This window comes from Strigops habroptila, chromosome 3, assembly GCF_004027225.2.
Source record: "Strigops habroptila isolate Jane chromosome 3, bStrHab1.2.pri, whole genome shotgun sequence".
NCBI classification, from domain to species: domain Eukaryota; kingdom Metazoa; phylum Chordata; class Aves; order Psittaciformes; family Psittacidae; genus Strigops; species Strigops habroptila.
Genome location: NC_044279.2, coordinates 16,516,835 through 16,537,593, shown reverse-complemented (window position 1 = coordinate 16,537,593; position 20,759 = coordinate 16,516,835). Strand labels below are relative to the sequence as shown.

The window sequence follows — 20,759 nt, the reverse complement described above, 5'->3', positions numbered from 1 at the left end:
CTCTCCAATACATTAACAGGGTTATTTAAAATGAAAGCATGTTCCTTGGGCTTCAAAAGCAGCAAGAAACAAAACCCACCCACTTCCACCCCAGTGATGGACTTGTGGTGGTTTATGAATCTGCCAAAACCCACTAACTCACCTCATTCCAAGAGATCAGGTGTAGTTTTGATAGATAAATTACAGAAGTTTGTAAAAAGCATTAGCACAAAGCATTTTTAGGTTTATTTAAATAAAAATTATAATTTATACAAGACTTTTTAAACAAACAAGATTTTCTTAAAAAATGTACAGGGCAAATAATTTCATTATTTCAATTCTTCATACAGTATAAGTCTTTTGTCAAACAAAAGTTACACTGATAATGAATTATTTACAACTTCAAAATATAGACTCGAACTTCAGACATAAAAATTTTAACATCCATTCTATTTCAATGATTAGTAGAAATTAAACATCTGCCAAAATGTACAGAATTCAATAAAAACTACCAGTGGTTTAATACAAGTGTAAGTAGCTGAAAAAAAAGTACATCCTTTCATCTCTTCATGATTGGGTAAAATCTCTTTTCTCTTTTTCTGCAGGAACAAGGGTAGGGTTTTCTGCTGGCATCCTGTGTGATGTTGCTACTAATAAATAGCTTGTTTCATTCAATCTTGCCTCACAAAAGCTACAGTGCACAGAAAGGCATGATTTCATATTTCAGCTGTTTGTGACTTCTGAATTTAAGTGGTCACCGATAAAGAATTAAAGCAGTCAGTTTTCATCTCCCTTTTTTCTCCTCTACTCTTTAAAAGGGACTCAAACTAACCAATGCACTTCTAAAGAAGTTAAATCCAATTATGTGTGAATGATCCAGCAATGAACCACAGACATCAACAGAACTGCAAATATAAACAGCAAACAGACAGACAGTGACAAGAACACCACTTTCTGCTATTAGAAGCACTTTACATTAAGTGGTACAACCCAGCCTGTTACTGAAGTACACCAGGCTATACTGCAAAACTATGCAGGAAGATTGGAATCTGAGGTGACAGCTTCAGTGTAATTATACAAGTCAAGTATATATTTACTCACTGTTCATTCCTGCCTGCCCTCCAAACCTGGGAGGGTGTAGCAGGAGGAAAAGCATGAGTAAACACATAGAGGTTACCTTCTAGTGTCTCTGAAGTCATGTACGCCACAGGAGCGGTTATGGAGCAGGAAGCTGAACAGCCCAGTGTAAAGTGAACATTGCAAAATATGTACATTGATGTTTGTCAGTTATATTACAACTTCATTAAAAAACAAAAAATCCAGTCTGATTTCTATATATTAGAATGAACAATGTTGCATTGCAGTTTGCACTAGGTTTACCGCTTTGAGAATCGCTAACTTTTAAGTTCACACTGTTAAAGTGCGGATTAATTTCAAACATTAACACATCAGATTTCATCAGAAGTATCTAATTTCTTTGCCTAGAAAAAAAACCATTTAAGAGCATATTGTACATGAGGCATTTCAGTCTGGGAAAAGCATAATTAGTTTTTTCCTCCCCCTCTGAAGCCTAGGTATGGTTAATTGTCCTGGCACCATCAGCACAGGACCTATAGCTCCTCCGGGAACCAGATTCTAGGACAACCCTATATGCTAGGGTCAACCAGTGAATGGTGGGAGGGGGAGGAGGTAATGAGTGCAAGTCAACTGATTTCCTACTGAAACTGCTGTTATGATCAGAGTGAAGGTAGAAATTACACTTGAAAAATGATACAAAAATAAGAAAAAGAGCATGCTCTCTGTAAAAAATATAGTTTTCTGTTTCTTCAAAAAAAAGGATAACCTTGAACACACCCAAGGGATTTTTTCTTAAGACAAAATGAATGAATCTGATTAAGATTTATATAACATTAAGCGATTTTAATGCCTATTTGTTAGCCACACTTACTATTCAAGGAAGCTTCTAGAAAGGAAAGCCAAATGGTAATACACAGTAATTACAAAAAGAGACTAACTGACTTTAATGTAGGTTTGATGAGAAAAAAATTAAGATCAAGAATTTTTACCTAAACATAAAATCTGAATGTGTAAAGCGAATAAACCATAAACTGTCAAGCTACATCCATATTATATGAGAGCAAAACGGATTCCCCACCAGCTTCACTGATATTTTAAGTTTTCAAGCCCTGAGTTACACCATACCTAAGGAGGTGTTAGAAATGCACCCCTTTTTCAGGACATGTAAAGACATGTTCAAGTGCTACTCTAAAGGGAGAACTCAGAAATAGCCATTACTGTGGATTCTCCCCCATTCTTGTCCACATTTCCACCCAGGGCAGTTTTACCCACCAGTGTTTCACTTTACACAACCAAATCACAATATTCAACCCTACTTATTCACATCAAGTTCATATTAAGTTCTTCGTATCATACCTTTTCATGGCCAGACTGAAATAAGGTCTGTGCAGTTTGACTGCCACCTTCCTCATTGCTGCTGCATTTGTTGAAAGACTTTAATTAGAAACTGTGCTAAGAGTTAAACACCCTTTGGTGTTTGTCTTTCCTCTCCCTCCTTCATTTTACCCCTTTCACTATAAGGAAAGAAAATCCCCATTTGAAGGAAAAAGAAAAAAAAAGGAAAAAAAGAGATAAAAAAAAAATCCATGAAATTAAGTCCCATTTTTACATAAGAATTTGCATCGCCATTGCTTTTCTGGGGACATTCATATAATGTCTGAAGGCATCCATACTACTCAACTCAAAACACACAGCAAAGGAAAAGACATAGGGGAAGGCTTGGCGTAACTCCTACTGTGCTTTCATGAAAACGCTAATAAAAATCTAAACCTCTCAGATGGGTGCTATTATATAGAGTATAAAAGCTTTCTAATATTAAAGACAAAGGTCAATCTGTGCTTTGCTGCTAGACAGGCCTGAGAGAGTTTGGAGGAGCACAGCCTTCCCGTTTTACCTGGCAGTTGGGTTTAATTATTATTGAAATTTAATTTTGCAAAGGGAAAGATGGCAACATACCAATGCCTCTAAAATTATGCTTTGAAAAGGAACTAGTGCTTTCAGCTGCTATATTGTAGTGGGGTTTTATTACAAGGTAACTCAAGAGAAAAGCTAAATCAAAAGAGCCATGTCTCTTAATTATTCCCACCTCCCCCACCACAAAAAGCCTGCAAGTCTTCAATGCATTAACATACAAACACCTTGTACATACAACATGTACAATAGTTGAGCCCTTCTATGACAAGTATCTACAGAAATACAAATATATGATGCCTAACATTTTAGGAACAACATTTTGGTGCCCTCTTTTATAAAAAGTATCTGCCTGCCTTCCTTCCCCTTACTTTGGTTAACTAGGAAAGGAAGATATAGTTACAAACTTTCTCCTCCAATTCACTTTACAAGCGATACGAACATCTGTGTGTAGGAAAAACTGAACCTAACCAAATCAGTAAAATATCTGTGATGTGAGAATTAGCAAGAAGGGGTTATTTTAAATGCAGTTATAAATACAGAAATACTAAGAAGCTAATACTTCCTTGGTGTTGCTCTCAGTTTTAATAAATACTCAACTAAAAACTCTGAGCTGAAGAAACAGACTTCAGGCTGCTGCAGTCATCATTCTCACATCTCAGGTTAAAACTAATTAGGATAAAGGGACAAATACATCCCTAGTGAAATCAGTGGAGCTAAAGGGATCAATCTGTTTCATTTTGTTATCTAGTCATTTCTCCACGTATCTTCCCAGCTTTTAATGTCAGTAAATAAACATTAAAAGTGCTTAATGTGCAAGGCTAATAGTGATGATAGCACTTTCACTGTTTTGTTTGATTTTGTTTTTTGTTCTTTTTTTTACAAAAACCTTAAAAACAAACATGAAGGCATATATAAAATACACTTGATTTATGTAACAGATAGAATATAAACGACCGGACAAGAAAAATTATTGCAAAATAGATGAGGATGTTCATTTTTTTCACTACCAAGTTGTAAAATAAGAAAGTTTCCTTTAGATCTTCTAAGATAAGATACTAGCTCTCGCTGCTTGATGATGCAGAGGTTATTTTCACATATTGGTTGAAAATTGTCTCAAAAGCTTCATCTCTGTGTACCATGGCACCAAACACCAAAGGCTAAACAACAGAAAAAAAGAAGGATCATGTCAGTCCAGAAAACAAAACTCTTCCTCTAGGTATAGTTTTGACCAAGTCAATAGGAAAAGAAGATGAACTGTACTCGAAGTGCATTAATAAGGACATAAGAATCCTTTTCTCTACTAGATCCTGGGATCCTGAGATGTATGGCAGAGTTTCTAGTATATTTCACTTCTCCATCTTCTTCCTAAACCAACCATGGCATAAAATGTATCTGCACAGAGTTTATGAGCTACAGAGAACACTGTAACTCAATTTTCTTTCCACCCATTGGGTGCATGACATTTTCCTGATTGACTTCTACCTTCAATAAAGATTTCTAAAAATCTCTTTGTTTTGGCTCACAGACTTATTTAGGTAGATTAACATTTTCAACCTTACAATTAAGAAGTACTTCTCAATATCAAACATCGAGCAAGAAACCTGGTACAACAGTTGCATGACTTGGCAAAAAGTTATTTCTAAGTGATGAGTTTAAAACAAGGGTCAGTCATATGTTAAGGAAAGTTTCAGTTGCCCAAAGGGTATTTGACGCTTAGGGAAGCTTAAATCTTTAGCACAGTAAGACTGAAAAATGAAAACTTCATCTGAGGGTCAGGCCCTTCCACCCCGAAGCCTCCTCACCCACAGATACTTTCAAGCCATCAGCTTTTCACTTCAGACTACACAGCAGAGCAGCCTCCATGCTCATGATGAAGGATGCTGGGGAATGGTCAATAGAATTAATAAAATAATGGAGCAGAAAGGATGGGGAAAATCTTTCTGAAGTGTTACAATAAAATAGTCCGGATGCAGTAGAACAAGCTGAGTGTTCAATTCACTGACATTCTGAAGACAAATATACTGAATAACGGACAAGCGAATTAAAAAAAACAACAAATAAAAAAGCCTTCATGCTGGTGTTTGCCAGAGAAAGAAGAGAAAAAGACCATGAAGTCAAACACAGCAATACAGGTACAGCCAGCTACATACTTTTTGTGTAGACGGTGTCGATACAGCAATACCCATCCCTGATCCCGGGAGAACAGAGAGCACTTTATACTAAAAGGAAAAATAAAACAGATGAAAGATATCTTACATCCTGAACAATTGCATTACATGCTGAGGAGGTTACATGACTTCTCAGTGGTATGTCCTCCCAGCCACAACCAACAGATCTCTATTAAAAACAAGAAGAGGACATATGCTGTTCTCCAATCCCAGTCAACGGGTACAGAGAGCACCTGCCTCTCCTCCTCCTCCTCCCATGCGCTGTGGCAGCACCCAGCCTGCCTACCAGAACCAGCCCCGGCCCCAAACCAAGCACCCCGGTACCCCTACAGCACTTGGGAGCTAGCCCAGCTGCGATGCCAGGGACTGCTTGTCTATGGAATTAATAATTGATACTGGTGGATTGTAAGCATCATGCTTGAAGTAATGCTGGCTCGTTGTTTAGTAGGTCTTTACTGCCATGAAGGTCCTTTCGCATTTGGTGTGGGTTTTTTAATGGAGACAGGGATCATGCAGCCAGGCATAAAAAATGTACTGTGCCCAGTTTTAGTTTGGGGATGAGAAACACAAGGCCTGATTGGATAGAGCCTTGAGCATCTTGGTTTAGTGGAAGGTGTCCCTGCCCGTGGCAGGGGAGTTGGAACTAGATGATCTTTAAGGTCCCTTCCAACCCAAATCATTCTCATTCTATGAAAATTTGGAGGTAATTTAGCAGTAGACACTGGGCTGAGGTGTTTCTTTGCCCAGCATGATTTAATCTGTGGCACTCACGGCCACCGGATGCAGTAGTAGGGGTGTCCCTGTTTAAGAGCGGGACAAGTTCAGAGAAGGTAACAAAAAGTGACATTAAACACCATACAGATTAATGCAAGGCACCAATAAAGCCATTAGTGACTGCAGGCTGATAAAACTCACCCAGAGGAAGGATGATATTGTACTTGCCCTACTTCCAACCATTCGCTTCTTGCCTCTGTTAGTGTTGGGAACCCAACTATACAAAATTCCAGCCCAATCCACTCCGGCTATTCTAATGATTTAACTTTCTCCACTGACAATAATCTCTCTTTCCTCTCAGGCACCTACTATTAAGATGGTGCATCTACCAATATCAACACCCAAACTGAAGTTAGCATTACATAATTCCTGCTACCAATAAAACAGACATACACAAACCAGACATACCTTCTGAATATCTGTTATATCCGTTAGCTTTATAACTTTATTTCTTTTAGATGAGCCAGATTTGGAGCTTTCAAAGCACAAGTAACTAAAGACAAGAAAAGAAAATGTTCATTTTGATATAGTATTCTAAAACAAAGCTCCCAAAATCCCTGCCATCACTTCTGAAGTTTGAGATATCACAAGTTAAAATCAGCTTCAGAAAAAAGAGGCACACAATATGCATTTCAGTCCTGGCTTCTAATTTAGAGCAAACATCCGTAAATTCTCATAAATTGTCTGAAAGCCCACAACATAAGGCAGGCACACACAAAAAAATCTTGTATTTATATTACTGCACTGAATAGTTAAACCTGACAAATGTTTTAAAGACACAGGAAGCACATATATCCTTAAACAGTAGAAATACCCAATATCAAAAGGCTTATAAGTCTTTTACCACCCCAAAAGATTAATGAAAAATACTGTGTTAAGTTTCATGTTATTGTGATGCAGATAAAAGCTCAGATTTCTAAATGCTGTAGAGTGCTCTCCATCACTAGGTGACATTGCATACAGATGAGCCTTACTTCCATTCATTACACTCCAAAGGAATTTCAGTGCAAGACCCAAACAGTAGTGAACTAGTTTTGAAACCAAGGCTTGAATTTCTATTTGCTTTTTGTTGCACATTGTTTCAAGGAAGCTATACATTCAATTTGCTTCAAAACCAGAAACTATGAGTATTTGCCAAATTAAGTTGATCACAACGTATCAAAGTACAGTTACCTTTTAGGTTTCTTTTTTTGTGTGTGTGTACGTATACATATAGTTAGTATGTTATCCACATCAAGAACTGCAGCTACTAAAAACTGACTATTTAGAGCTACTCTCAATTCCTATGCAAGCCTTTCCAAGGCAAAATCACACTTGTTAAGCACTACCACACCCCAGATTCAGCTCTCCCTCTCCTATAGTGCTTTCTTGAGGTCATGGAACACCATGAAAAGGCATTTTTGTTTTGAAACATTGTTAAAGGATTACTTTTGGATTCAGTTTCTTCTAATGTCTGATGCATTTTCCTCCTAACAAACGTGTGGAGTACAATGACTCACTTTTCTGTGACATAAAGAACTCCATTCCTGATGTAGTCTGTAGGCATCTTCCTATCTCTGTTAATCAAGCAACAGCGCCAGCCATTTTCACACACTGAAAAATTCATAACAAGAAATATTACTTTAAAAAAAAAGACATGCTTTATCCCCAACAGTTTCTTTATAAAACATCAGAAACCACAGAAAATTAAACATTAGATACCTAAAACTAGAAGCATTTATAAAAGAAAAGCCTAAATAAGGTGTGTTTAGACATCATAACACTAGTTCTAAAAACCCAAACCAAAAACCACCCATGCAATTATTCCCTTTAACTTGACTATGCTATTTGCATTACCACAAAAAGCACACCAGGCTGTGCATTCTACCAAAGAACTGCAAGGATGTGGAAATGAAAGAGACTGTCTCCATTCATCCTAATCTAGAGAAAGTCTTTTTAATCAAAAGCTTATACCTGTACAGTGCACAGCAAGGGAATTCAACTTGGCTTGTTAGAAAATGCTCTACTAATGTAGCCTTCCTGTTGTGTAATACCTGCCAAAGGACGCTCATTTTCCGACAGGTTAAAAACTTCATGGAAATTCCCCCTCTTGGTGGTATGGAAACGACTTGTGTCTTCATCTTTGCTTATTCCGGTTGGGGCGCTTGAGCCCACGTAACTTCTGGAAGCTGCTGTTTGAAGCTGCAGAAAAACAAATGCGATTCCAAAATTTAAACAGCAACATTTAAGCTGTGCTCTTAAAAATAAGTTGGCTAACTACTCTTTCTAAAATAGATAGAGCAATTGATGTTGTAATGCCACAATTTTCATTAACAACTTCAATAAATTAAACTTTGGACTATACTACTGCTATAGCACAAAACTCAAACGTGCTACCTGAACATAACTTTTTGAAGTGCTGCCCTTCAATGGATGCCTTTGCGGGGTGAAAGCTCATGGTGCTAAACGCACCTATCTTAAGCTACCATTCTTCAACAGGAAAGGGCATATCTGATTAGATATAGCTGCACACAGATCCAATTATTATACTACTATACTATATATACTATATATAACTACTAACAGTTAACATATTATCAGTACTTGGCTTGTCTTCAAGAGACAGACCAAGCACAAAATATTATTGCACAAAGTAAGTTCAAAAAGAAAAAAGAGCAAACAAAGGGAAAGCCACACAAAACTGCATAAGCTCATAATGAATACAAATGCTGAAATTGATAGGAAGTTTTCCACGCTACGATCCATACCTTTTCATGCCCTGACAGCTAGCAGGAAAAGAAACAAACAACACAAATGTGACAGTGACAAAAGAAAAAAAGTGAAGTCTTTTTAACAGTATAAATACATAGAATAAAACATGAACTGAGTGACACCGCAAGATCTTGCTCACAAGCCAAGAGACTACACACAGTGAATGCAATTAAAAAAAAGAAGAGTTATCAGTGGTTAGAGCACACCAGTTCAATTTATTCAGGTTGTGTTAGAGCCATTGATCTTTCGTTTGCTTTGAAGTTGCACTGAACTTTGAGAGTGTTGACATGTGAAATAAAATCGGAATGCTTGTCAGTGTCTTGGGGGGAAGGTAGCATGGAGTTCTCAAATCAAAGCACTTGAGTAACGTCTACTTTTAAACAGAGCTCCTGAACCACTGGAGGCTGCCCTAGCAAACAAGCCTTGCTTCTGGAAGAACAGTAGGCAGTTTCTTTTGAGAAGCTTGCCTGCATTTGCTTTTTCATCTTGGTGGGGCACCACATGATTCCAAAGGCTGGCTTTTGTCATTGAAGTGTTAACAGCTCTGTTCTTAGTCCTTCCATACACATGCAGTTAAACAACTGGCAAACTGACAACATGCAAGCTCAGGACTAAGCCCTTCTCCTGTACAGGCCTGATGCCATTGGAGGCCAACCAGCATCCACTGCTTTTTTTGCACGCAAGCTGGCAGCACTCCATGCTTCACGGGACTTTGTGCTCAGAAAAGAAATGCAAAGCTGATGAAAAAATGCACACTGCAATTGCTGACTAGAAACCAGGCTGACAAAACAGGCACAGCAGAGGGTATTTACCATCCAGTGTTTAGGGTAACCATGATACAATGATGCCTCAATGGAAAAGAATAAAGAAAGTTGACATGGAAAGCAAATGGTTGGTGATTACTGTACTATTGCTTCAGTTTCTGTGTGCTTCTGTGGAGCCTTAGCAATGACTGAGCCCCTGGAACCAAGGAAAGTAATAGCTTCCCCAACAATCTGTGTGCAAGTAAAGATCAAGTACATTTTTTGAAGGCTTTCTTGGACAAGTTATTTGGCTCCATATGCAGGTAACCACTGAAGCTCCATGGATCAAAACATTAAAAAGGTTAGGGCAAGAGGCCTAATGCTTTTTACACTGCAATGAGGCATATTTCTGCTCTTTGCTAAACTGCTTCCTACCTACCCATTATATAGAGATTAAAAAAGGTGTTTAAACTTCAGTACCATACCCCATCTGGTGGCTGAAAATGTGAGAAAGTTCTGCCCTTGCTCTAGTCCTCCCTAACACAGGCAAATGTTTCCTCCACCCTTAAAAGAAGTAGCTAATTTATCCATGACCACCCAGGGCTGAGACAACCTATGGCTGATTACTATAAGAAAACATTGAATCTGATTTTGGTAAGCCTTAAATCTAACTGGAAGTGTTTGGATTTGTAATGCTGGAAGCATCCCAACTGTCGAAAAATGTCACCAACAACCTTGAGGTAGGAATACCTGGAGATATTCCTGTTCACTTGATCTGTCATCAGCTTTTGACATACAACTTTTACCCATCAGATACTGCTGTCAGTATTGTTCTCTAAGGACAGGAGGTCAGAGTCATGGTATAGGTAATGAATACTGCATTGTGTTGAGGTGTCTTGTATGCCGTTTAATGACAAGAAGCCAAAGCTGGCACAACATGCTTTTGGGCCATGCCTTTTCTATGAAAAACTAAAAAACCTATTTGGTTTTTAACTTTTTGTACAAAAATTATTTTTTATACTACAAGATTTCTTGAAATCTCTCAAGGGATAGGACAGTTTGTCTAAAATTATTGAGATTGAGTTAATGTTTTCAAAGACATCTGGAAACAGAAAACGCAAGCAAGAGAAATATAGGCTATGGACAGCTCTGTTCAAGTGCTCATTCACCCCCCTCCTCCCTTGAAAATAGCAGCAAAAGACTCACTTTCTGTCAGAGACTGTCTTTCTCTCTTACTTCCTTCTGAAATACTCAGATTATGCTGCAGTTATTTTACCATCAACTGCTCCACCACCCCCTGAACCCCGTATCTCTTCTTTTCCACAGGTTAACAACTGAGGAATCATGTGTTTATCCCTTTTGCTCCCCGGTTGTGTAGCCAGACTGAATTATTGTTAAGCGCTGCACATTTTAGTCAGGCAGCTTATGACAGTACTCGGATATTCCATGAATGTAATTAACTACTGTGATAACAGGCAGTAAGGAAATGCTAAAACGGGATTAGACCAAAGTTATTACAACTATTTTTACTTTTAAATTAATAAATATTGACAAATTCATGACTTGCTTTTCAGTTATCATGTCAGCTCCCAAAACAATTTATGAAGATGCACAAAACAACTTAGATTTAACCATGAGATTTGAACATAAGAAAAATTCATTGTTGGAGTACCAACATGGTGAAAAGTCATTTATCGCCACTATGCTAAAAGGTCACCTAACAGAAATAACCATAAGACATAATGCCTAAATCTGTAAACTACTTTATTACCTCTTTTAATGCTTATCCCATTACTAAGCTACGTATTATATTCAAGCGTTTTTAACTTATTTTTTTGAACCTAACTGTTCTTCCATTTACACAAGTAACTGGATTTCCACTGAAAAAGAATGTCTGAAAACAAAGAAGGGGGATACAGAAAGACTAAATCTTGACAGTAAAATCACACAGAATGTATGTTACAGAAGTTGATATGAATATGGATGGTGTTGTATTTGTGTGTTTAGCTTGATACGATTTCCAGTATATATATATATATATTTATATATACACTTTGATAACAGATTCCTTTTATCCAAGAAACAGAATCCATATTAAAACTCTGTGGATCTTAAAAATAATAAAAAAAATAGAACATTGACTGTTAGGATTTAATTAACCTTCCCTTTAATGTGCTCTAGTCACTGGGGAAAAGGTAAAGGGAGAAAGAGGTCTGATTTTTCAGTTGTTGGGAACTGAGGGACAGAAAGATTTATTACCCTTACCCGTCTTGATACTGTAGCATTAGATCTTTCTTTGAGCTGAGGATCTGTTGGAAGACTTGTCCAGATGATATAAGGAGTATCATACTTAGCTCTTAGTCTGGGGCATCGTTTGAAGATAAAATCAATAAGGAAAAACTTGATTCCAGCATAGAGTCCTAAAAAAAAAAAAAAAAGGTCACTTCAGGACACATGTTGAAGGGGCATTAAGAACATCACTGTTCTGATCATGTTTTAACAAGTTCATGAATGAAACAAAGTTCTGTATCTTCATTCATAGTGCTAAACCATTCTCTTGACTTTAATATTTCAATTCTTCTCCAATCCTCAGTTATTTTAAACCACTTACGTAAATTCTTATTATGCAGTACTTTAAAATAATTCAAACACACATTCCTTATTACCAGAAGCCCTCTGAAAACATGATATACTTCCAAAACAGAAAACATCAGAACATCCAACTCTGCAGCTCCTTGCAAGAATATAAATAGCAACAGAGGGCTCTCATGTACTACATTAAACTATCTTCCAGCCCTGTATAGCCTCTTATCTTATTAGACAAGTTACTTCCTTGCATTCTGCCAGATTAAAAAGGGCTTGAAATACTCTCTCAAAACTTTACTGAATGCAATTCAGGTCTCCTTCTAAGAGTCAGAGTAAAATAATAACACCTCACACATCTAATTCAATTGCCATGTCACGCAGGCCTACGTTTACGCTCAAGCTAACACATTTTGAAGTTCACTGCCATTAAAAGTAATAATCATTTAATTATATCATTACTTTAAGGGAAAAAAAAAAGAAAATTCTTAGTTCACAGGACGTGCTCTGTATCTTAAAAAACAGACAGTCTTATGCCATACTGAGAACCCTCTTTTCCCAATTCCCAGTTGAGACTTTAAGTACACGTAACTTCACCCTCAGTAATCTGTTCATTTTCGTCAGGCTATCATCCAAATGCTACAACTAGTCCCACCAGGTCTTTCTTTTTTTTTCCCCAACTCTGTCATTTTTGTGCCCTCTATGTGATCCCACATATTTCATTTGCAAGGCTGTATGAGTGAAAAAACCCCAAAATATAAGACTTCCCAGAAATCTTATAGCCGACAGACTGAAGAGCTCTGCTAACAACTCATCCTCTTCCCTCTGCTAAGAACTTCCCCTCTTCAAGAAGCAAATGCATTATCCAGTCTTTTTCTATTATGTATCGTGAGATTGTTTTTGAAATGCACATGACAAACAATGCCAAGCACAAGGAAAATACTTTCAAATGCTGCATTATTTATTAATGTAAGGTTTTCTTTCTTAAACTCCAAAATTCTCCCTCTCAAGATCATGGTAGGTTTTAACGCATCAAGTCTAGACGGTAGCAGGTCAATTATTTATTGTGTTTACCCATTGCAAGCCCAATAATCCTGTAGGGCAAAAAGCAGGATGCAATAAAAGCTGCCCATAGAGTAATGTAGAGTTTCTGTGTTATTTCTGGCTGGACCCACATGAACAAGCTGAAAACAAAAAAAGAAACAAAATTTTATTACTAATGTTTCAGACATTGGTCAAGTCTTGTTTTAAGAGGAAAAAAAGACTCATGTCAGATAACTTACTTTTTAATTTTTTCCAGTATATCTGCCATCTTGCCAAAAAGGTTCTGCATAAGAAATAAGAGAATTAAAACAAAGTCCTTCATTATTTTGGGTTTTTTTGGTCTACATAATAAGAAACCAACAGTTATCTTACTCTATCGGTAATAAGCAATTCCCAGAAGTGATTTTTTAACCTAATTTTTATCCATTTATATACTTCACAACTGAGTAAATACAGAACAGCCATGCTCAATGACTTCCATCTCATTTAACACTTTGTTCTCTAACTCAAGATGGATTTTCAGAAGTAAAGAAGCTATTTCAACCCACTGTCATCACTGCAAATATTTTATATTAACCTGTCAATCTTAGGGTTAAGAACTTCTGGCATTAGACAACACAACAGGAACTTTCTTCACATGTTTTGAGCACTGAAATTTGAGGAAGTGGTTATTGAGTTCATCAAATGTTGGACTGTTAGCTTCTCTAGAAACCCACCACTATCAGGTTTTTATAATATACCCTTGGAGTTACTAGACTCCATGTAATTCCAACAACTGTTAATGCAAACTGACCTCTGCTGAGGGCTAAGAGTGTTATTCAGCCATCTTCTCTGACTGATCCTTGCTGCCAGAGCACCTGTAAATTTTACCTTCCCAATAAACTTCCAAAGGTGTTCACATAAACACAGGCACCGCCATCAGCAGAAGGAAGGAGATGAGTGCACACAGTTGGCAAGAGAAAGGTAAGCTCCTTTCAGCAGCAGCACATCATTAGACACGGCACAAGGCTGCAGTTCAACTGGACGGAGCGGTCGCTCAGCTGCTAGGGTAGCTCACCAAACTGATGGGAGCTGGGAGAAAACCTCCCTTCATCCTCTCCCAAAAGCAGCAGATTTCAGGGCTCAGGGGAGCGTGGCGGTGTTTAAAACAGGCTGTATCAGAGATGCTGTACAAACTGCTGAATTAACACAGCTGAACAGACAGCAGCGTTGGGCTAAATCTTGAAGGAAGAGGGTGTCCTACACCAGTTTTGAGACCAGCAGATTTGGGACATGGATCCACGCTCCAGTACATCAGTAAGATTTGCCACCCGATCTGCATTATCAGAAGCTCATATACATATATTAGGGGGAAAACTGTCAGAAGAAGATGATTCTGTTCCCCTCTAGACCTCATTCAAAGTTGTGACCAAAGAACCTCAACCACTTGTCTGAAGCACTGTGCCATTTTAGAAGCTCCAGAAATCTTTCTGAGCTCTCTACTGCTTGTAGATAAAGATCCCTAGGCAAGAAAAGTATTGCTTCTTTGAGTATTTGTTTTCACATGCTGCCTAACAACGTCCTTTGACCACTTGGACTATGAACCTCCTTTTTTCTAGGGAAGCAGCTGGAGATGTCCGAGAGCAGCACAGTACCTGCGCCTTCTGAGCCACATCTAGAACAAGCTGAAACTTTTCAGACACGGTCAGGTCCTCTTTTGGGGGTTCCTTTTGGGGGCAAAATAGAGACAATCCATTAATTTTAAGCTCAGATGAAATTGGTATTTTACAAAACTCCTCATGAAAAGAAACCCCTCAAGATTCTTGGCAATAGTCCTCTCACTTTAAACGGTCTCCCTTGTTTCAAATCTACTGTTTATGTCTTTCATCACTGGTTACCTTTAGTTCTCAACACATTTCCTCCATGGTACATGTAAGCACATTATTAGAAGGCTGTGAGACACTGTAAGTCTTTCAAGCAGCACTGTTACAATGGCAAAGTCTACGACCACAGACTTTACAGGCCTGTCAGCCTGACCAGAGAAGGCTATGGATCCTCTTGAGTGCCATCACACGGCATGTACAGGATAACCAGGTGATCAGGCCCAGCCACCATGGGTTTATGAAAGGCAGGTCCTGTTTGACTAACCTCATCTTCTTCTACGACAAGGTGACTTGCTTAGTGGATGAGGAAAGGCTGGTGATGTGTCTGCCTAGACTGTAGCAAAGCCTTTGACACCATTTCCCACAGCATTCCCCTGGAGAAACTGGCTGCTCATGCCTTGGATAGTCGTACGTTTCGCTGTGTGGATGGCCAAGCCCAGCATGGTGGTGAATGGTGGTGGATGGTCACAAATGGTGTTCCCAAGGGATCAGTACTGGGGTCGGTTCTCTTTAATATCCGTATCAGTGATCTGGATGAGGGGATCAAGTGCACCCTCAGTACTTTTGCAGATGACACCAAGTTGGGTGCGAGTTTTGATCTGCTGGAGGGTAGGAGTGCTCTAGAGAGGGATCTGGACAGGCTGGATTGACGTGCCGAGGCCAGTTGTGTGAGGTTCAACAAGGCAAAGTGTCGGGTCCTACACCTGGGCCACAACAACCGCATGCAATGCTACAGGCTTGGGGAAGAGTGGCTGGAAAGCTGCTGATGGAAAAGGACCTGCGGGTGTTGGTGAACAGCCGGCTGAACACGAGCCAGCTTGTGCCCAGATGGACAACATGTTTTGTACCAGAAATAGTGCAGCCAGCAGAGCCAGGGCAGTGATCATCCCCTGTACTGGGCACTAGTGAGGCTGCACCTTGAATCCTGTGTTCAAGTTCTGGGGCCCTCACTGCAAGAAAGACATTGAGGTGCTGGAGCAGGTCTAGAGAAGGGCAACGGAGCTGGTGAAGGGCCAGGAGCACAAGTGTGATGAGGAACAGCTGAGGGACCTGGGGTTGTTTAGTCTGGACAAGAAGAGGCTCAGGGGGGGACCTTATCGCTCTCTACAGCTACCTGAAAGGAGGTTGTAGTGAAGTGGGGGTTGGTCTCTTCTCCAAGTAACAAGCAATAAGACGAGAAGAAATGGCCTCAAGTTGCACCAGGGGAGGTTTAGATTGAATATTAGGGAAAATTTCTTCACAGAAAGGGCTGTCAAGCACTGGCACAGGCTCCCCAGGGAAGTGGTGGAGTCACCATCCCTGAAGGTATTTAAAAGGTGTATAGATGTGGCACTTAGGGACATGGTTTAGTGGTGGACTTGGCAGTGTTAACAGTTGGACTTGATGATCTTAAAGGTCTTTTCCAACCTAAGCGATTCTATGATTCTATGATTAAACTGATCTATTTCTGGTCTAGCACAGAAATGGCATTTTTGTTAGAAGCTCTACATCTAGAACTTATTTATTTATCTAAAAACTTATTGGCCTTTCAAGAGTAACAAAATTATCCTGGAAGCAAGGCCTAGTCTTAGTAAAAGGTCTGAAATTCAAAGAGTTCCATCTTACATCAACACTTGAAACCCTTCCTACTTAAAGTAGGGTATGTAAACATTAAGTTCAATACATTACAAAGAAAAGAGAAAGCTAGGCTTCTTGAAGATCCCCCAGGATCTAACTTGTCCCAGGTTGGCATGTTAACACTGATTCCAGAAATCCGATTCAAGCTTAGGGTAAAACACCCAAACCTAAGAGTACTGTTAGTTGAGATTTCTAAATTGCAAAAGAAAGAAAAAGAAGATAGTGTCTTTATTTGCACCTCACTCTTCCTTCCTTTCATAGCTACCCACATAAAGGTGTCACTCTTGACACAGACATACAGGCCAAGCTGACCAAATACCTACCATGGGTTCAGAAACTTCAGGCACAATGCTCCACTGTATTCTCCAACCCCTAGAAGTTATGGAAATAGTTAAAGAAAGCAAGTACTTCTTCTCCACCTGCCAATATGGATTATTTGTAGGAGGTTAAAAAGTAGTTTTCTGCAATTAGCCCTTATGACTTAAAAAAATAATGAAATAATCCCCAAATTAATGAAGAAGCAACAACAACAAAAGCACAACTGGCCAACCACAGACAGCTTTAAAGGTATATACATTAAAGAAAAGAATTAGCTAGGTAGACACTACACAGAATCACCACTTGTGGGTATTACAAGAACAGTGAATGCTGTGCAGAGAGTAATTAATTATGAATTTTTTTTCCTGTTTTTCTTGTAAAATTACATCAACTTATTCAGGACCTATTTGCTAACAGCAATTTTCAGAGAATAGTGTGTCATAGTGTAAGTATCAATTAAGAAGTCAGAAAGTTACTTTAAAACATGCACATTAAGGTCCTCTTCACCATTAAGGTGAAAAACACCATCAGCCTAAATAGCATTTTAAAAAGATCCTCTTAGTACAGAAAACATTTTAAAAGAAAGTCTTAATGTTTAATAGAGACTGAATTTACAAATGGAAGATACTTTGAATAAAGAATGCCAAGATCTACTGAAAAAGGCAAAACTGCTATTTTAGGCCTAGGTGAAAATTCTCTCCATGGCAAAGCAGCAGGCTACGACAATTTAGTTGATATTCCCCAACTATTCTGAATGCTGCGGAATGTTATTTTAGAGTTTTAGCATGCTAAGGGATTTGTCTGAGAACACATAGTATCATTTATGATGACCCAACTCACAGGATATGAAAATAATTCCTTAAAAAAGTCAAAAATTATAGAAATTGAGTAATGAAATTAAGGATATTAGAGTCTGAATTTTACTTTGTTAGACTTAACTCACAACATTAGAAAAGCTAACAGTTTACAAACTCAATGGAAGAACAATAAAACATCTTTCAAGCAAAGCATTACAAGACAATAATCTAGTACTTAAGTAAATACCTGGCTATGAGGTAATTTAGGGACAACCTCAAAATTGCTAAAAATAAGAACATAGGAATGGCCCAGCCATGCCATACAGCATTCATGTAAATCTGCAGATTCAGAAGAAAAAAAAGAACAAAGAGAAACACAGATTACAAACTGGTGCACGGTGAGTTGCATGAAATAGCGTTTCCCACTATACTGTTGGGTTCAGAATCACACAATTCAGATCACAAAAAATAATACATTTTAGCCACCGCATGACTGACAACAGCACTGCATTTGTGAATGTAAAATCAAAACCCAAATCTCCAGAGATGACACTTAACTAGTTCTCAACTGCTTGAGATGAAGTATTGAATATTTCCAACACTACGAACACATGAAGTGGTAAGGGGAAAAAAGTGAACCTTAAAGTCTGAGCCTGCTATGTAGCCACAATATGGTCTAACCTCACTTACGGCAGCTGAAGCAATGGAACAGTAGAAAGGTCATAGCAGTTAGCCCCATAGAGGGCAACAAGAGAAATGCTCGCTCTATTATTTCAGGTCAGTTAAATCCCAAATGTTTTACCAAGCTTAGAAAGATTGCAGGAAAATAGGTTTTATTTTATCTAACAAGTACAAACATAAAGTGCTGTTCCCTTCCCAGCTTCTGAAAATACAGATTACAGCCTCTCTGCTGAGATGCATTACTGTTTTTACTGATAACCCCAAAATGAAGCATTGCCCCAGCTCCAAGGTCCCAGAACTTTCTGAACAGCGGCTGAAGTTCATTCTTTCAGCTTTTATCTGAAGAATGGGTTTGCCAGGAGAGTGAGAAAAAACAGCAGATTAGGAGAATGGACAGACACAGGGCACCAGGAGGGGGAAGTCTCCTCTTCAATATTCCTTCAGCTGTGCTGTGCAAAGTAGCATTAAATAAGGCTCTGTAACTTACACAGAGGGATCATTTAATAAAAAGGTGTGTGCCATTTCACCGAACAGGTTCATTCAGCTGCAACCACTGGTAATTCCTTTGATATCAAAGTATTTCATATGCACCATGACCAAAATAATTTAGATCATTAATTAACAGTTAGAAGAAAAACAAATTAAAACTCCACTAAATAGTTATGTCCCTGTGGCCCACAAACCTCCTTAAATAGCATGGGAATGCTTGAATTTAGCTCACAGACCTGATGTTTGCACATTAAATGATCCTCCAATCAAGGCATTTTGTCTCTCATTAGTATGATCCTAATGAATGGCAAAGAGCACTGGTGGAAAATGACAGCTTCTTATAAAACATAGCCACTATCAGCATTTCAGCCTTAGACAGCAAGAGATTTTGCACAGGCGGAAGTAACCATCAAATTACAGGACTGGGAGACAGGACACAAAAAATGAGAGAACAATGCCCAGACGATTCTAAGTTATTTTAACAGTTACAAAACTATGCTACAATAACCCCCAAATAAACAGTTTAAGTATATTTGAAATACAGCCGAAATGACAACTACTGCTATTTTGTGTTAAATGAAGTTACACTATTTGATTTGACTTTAAACTGCAGCACGACCCCTAGTCAGATATGGTAGTTTCAATGAATTTCAGTAAATAAAACATGTAAGAAGTTCTTACTAATCCTGGAGGAATAGGATAACTTACAATAAAGGCAATAGCAGAAGTGTAGATAGAATACCAGTCTGATAAGGCAGAAAGATTCTTCACAAAATTAGTAACAGGTTTGGCACCTCTCTCTAAACAGAAGCAGAGAAAAACCACAACTGTTAGAATCAGCTGGCAGCGGTTAAATCACTTGTAAATGACAAACAACCAATTTAGAAAATTAATAGGAATATTCAAGGCATGTAATGATAAAAAGGCATACGCAAACTAAGAAAAAAGAAACCCAAGAAACCTTTGCTCTCACTGTCACTGCATGGGAGAGGCATCACTCCCACACACAGATGCACACAACCAGCCAGCGACAGCAAGAGGAGTTATTCCTCAGCTCCCTAAAACCCACTTGTCCTTCCTTTACCCCACACCTCTAAGCTCTTTTACCACTTGGGCAAACTGGCTAGGGGACACAAGGAAACAGGAGAAGACTGCTGCATGAAGACCTTTGATTTCTCTGCTGGAAAACACTGGTTTTGCCTTCCCTGCTGAGAAGAGTGATGACTTCTCTTGCACAAGGGGGCCCCAGAATCACCCACCCTTATTTGCAGTACAGCTCACAACTTTGAAAAGCTTTCCTCAAGACAGCCTGTCCTAGTTTGTTTGTCTCGAAATTCAGCTATCCTCAATACACTTCCTATGGGAAGTAATTAAACAAGTAGGACTAGACTTCCTTGAGCATCATAGGCACAACCAAAGCAGCAGATGAAGTAAGTGGAAGGGGCATGCCCAGGGCACTGGAGGAGGTCACAGACGCAAGTCCTGCTTCCACTTGCTCTGCTCCACCACCCTACAGCCATCCTGCAGGGAAGGTCAACACTTGGAAACCACTGGTGACAACAAGGTTCTTGAGAGCTCCAGGTGGCTGTCAGGCACCCCTGAAGTACAGGGATCTAGATTCTGCAGCTCATCTAGAGGAAGTTAAGAACCACTCAAAGCTAAGCTTAATAGTGCTTTTTATAAAGGTATTCTTAAGGCAATGCACGTGCACCACAGAAAACAGGTCAGACATTTTACCCCAAATGAAACTAGAATGAATACCAGTATAAGAATATGGAGAACAAAACTGACTTTACACAGAGATTACAGACCCTTATTTCAACTTCACCCTCCCCCCTACATTAATTTAACAATTTGTAGCACAAATGAGCCACATAGATTTTTTTTCAGGCTAGCAATTCTTCTGGAAGGCTCAACTACTCTGTTTAACCTGCCATCTTGCACCCTCCACTTTCCAAAGTA

At 38.8% G+C, this 20,759-nt stretch overlaps 1 protein-coding gene across 1 annotated transcript in view; it reads right to left on the bottom strand.

The window, feature by feature from the left end:
- Nucleotides 1–202: 202 nt before the first annotated feature.
- GRAMD4 (GRAM domain containing 4) overlaps nucleotides 203–20,759 on the bottom strand; it is a 76,863-nt gene continuing 56,306 nt past the window's right edge. Inside the window, exons 8-19 of the mRNA XM_030479357.1 lie at nucleotides 19,506–19,597; nucleotides 17,875–17,966; nucleotides 16,836–16,884; nucleotides 14,668–14,739; nucleotides 13,273–13,316; nucleotides 13,064–13,173; nucleotides 11,672–11,826; nucleotides 7,946–8,093; nucleotides 7,412–7,505; nucleotides 6,321–6,405; nucleotides 5,121–5,189; nucleotides 203–4,127 (exon numbers count right to left, since the gene is read on the bottom strand). Of these exons, the coding sequence (XP_030335217.1) occupies nucleotides 4,026–4,127; nucleotides 5,121–5,189; nucleotides 6,321–6,405; nucleotides 7,412–7,505; nucleotides 7,946–8,093; nucleotides 11,672–11,826; nucleotides 13,064–13,173; nucleotides 13,273–13,316; nucleotides 14,668–14,739; nucleotides 16,836–16,884; nucleotides 17,875–17,966; nucleotides 19,506–19,597 (1,112 nt within the window). The 3' untranslated portion in view covers nucleotides 203–4,025. The remainder of the gene's footprint in view (nucleotides 4,128–5,120; nucleotides 5,190–6,320; nucleotides 6,406–7,411; nucleotides 7,506–7,945; nucleotides 8,094–11,671; nucleotides 11,827–13,063; nucleotides 13,174–13,272; nucleotides 13,317–14,667; nucleotides 14,740–16,835; nucleotides 16,885–17,874; nucleotides 17,967–19,505; nucleotides 19,598–20,759) is intronic.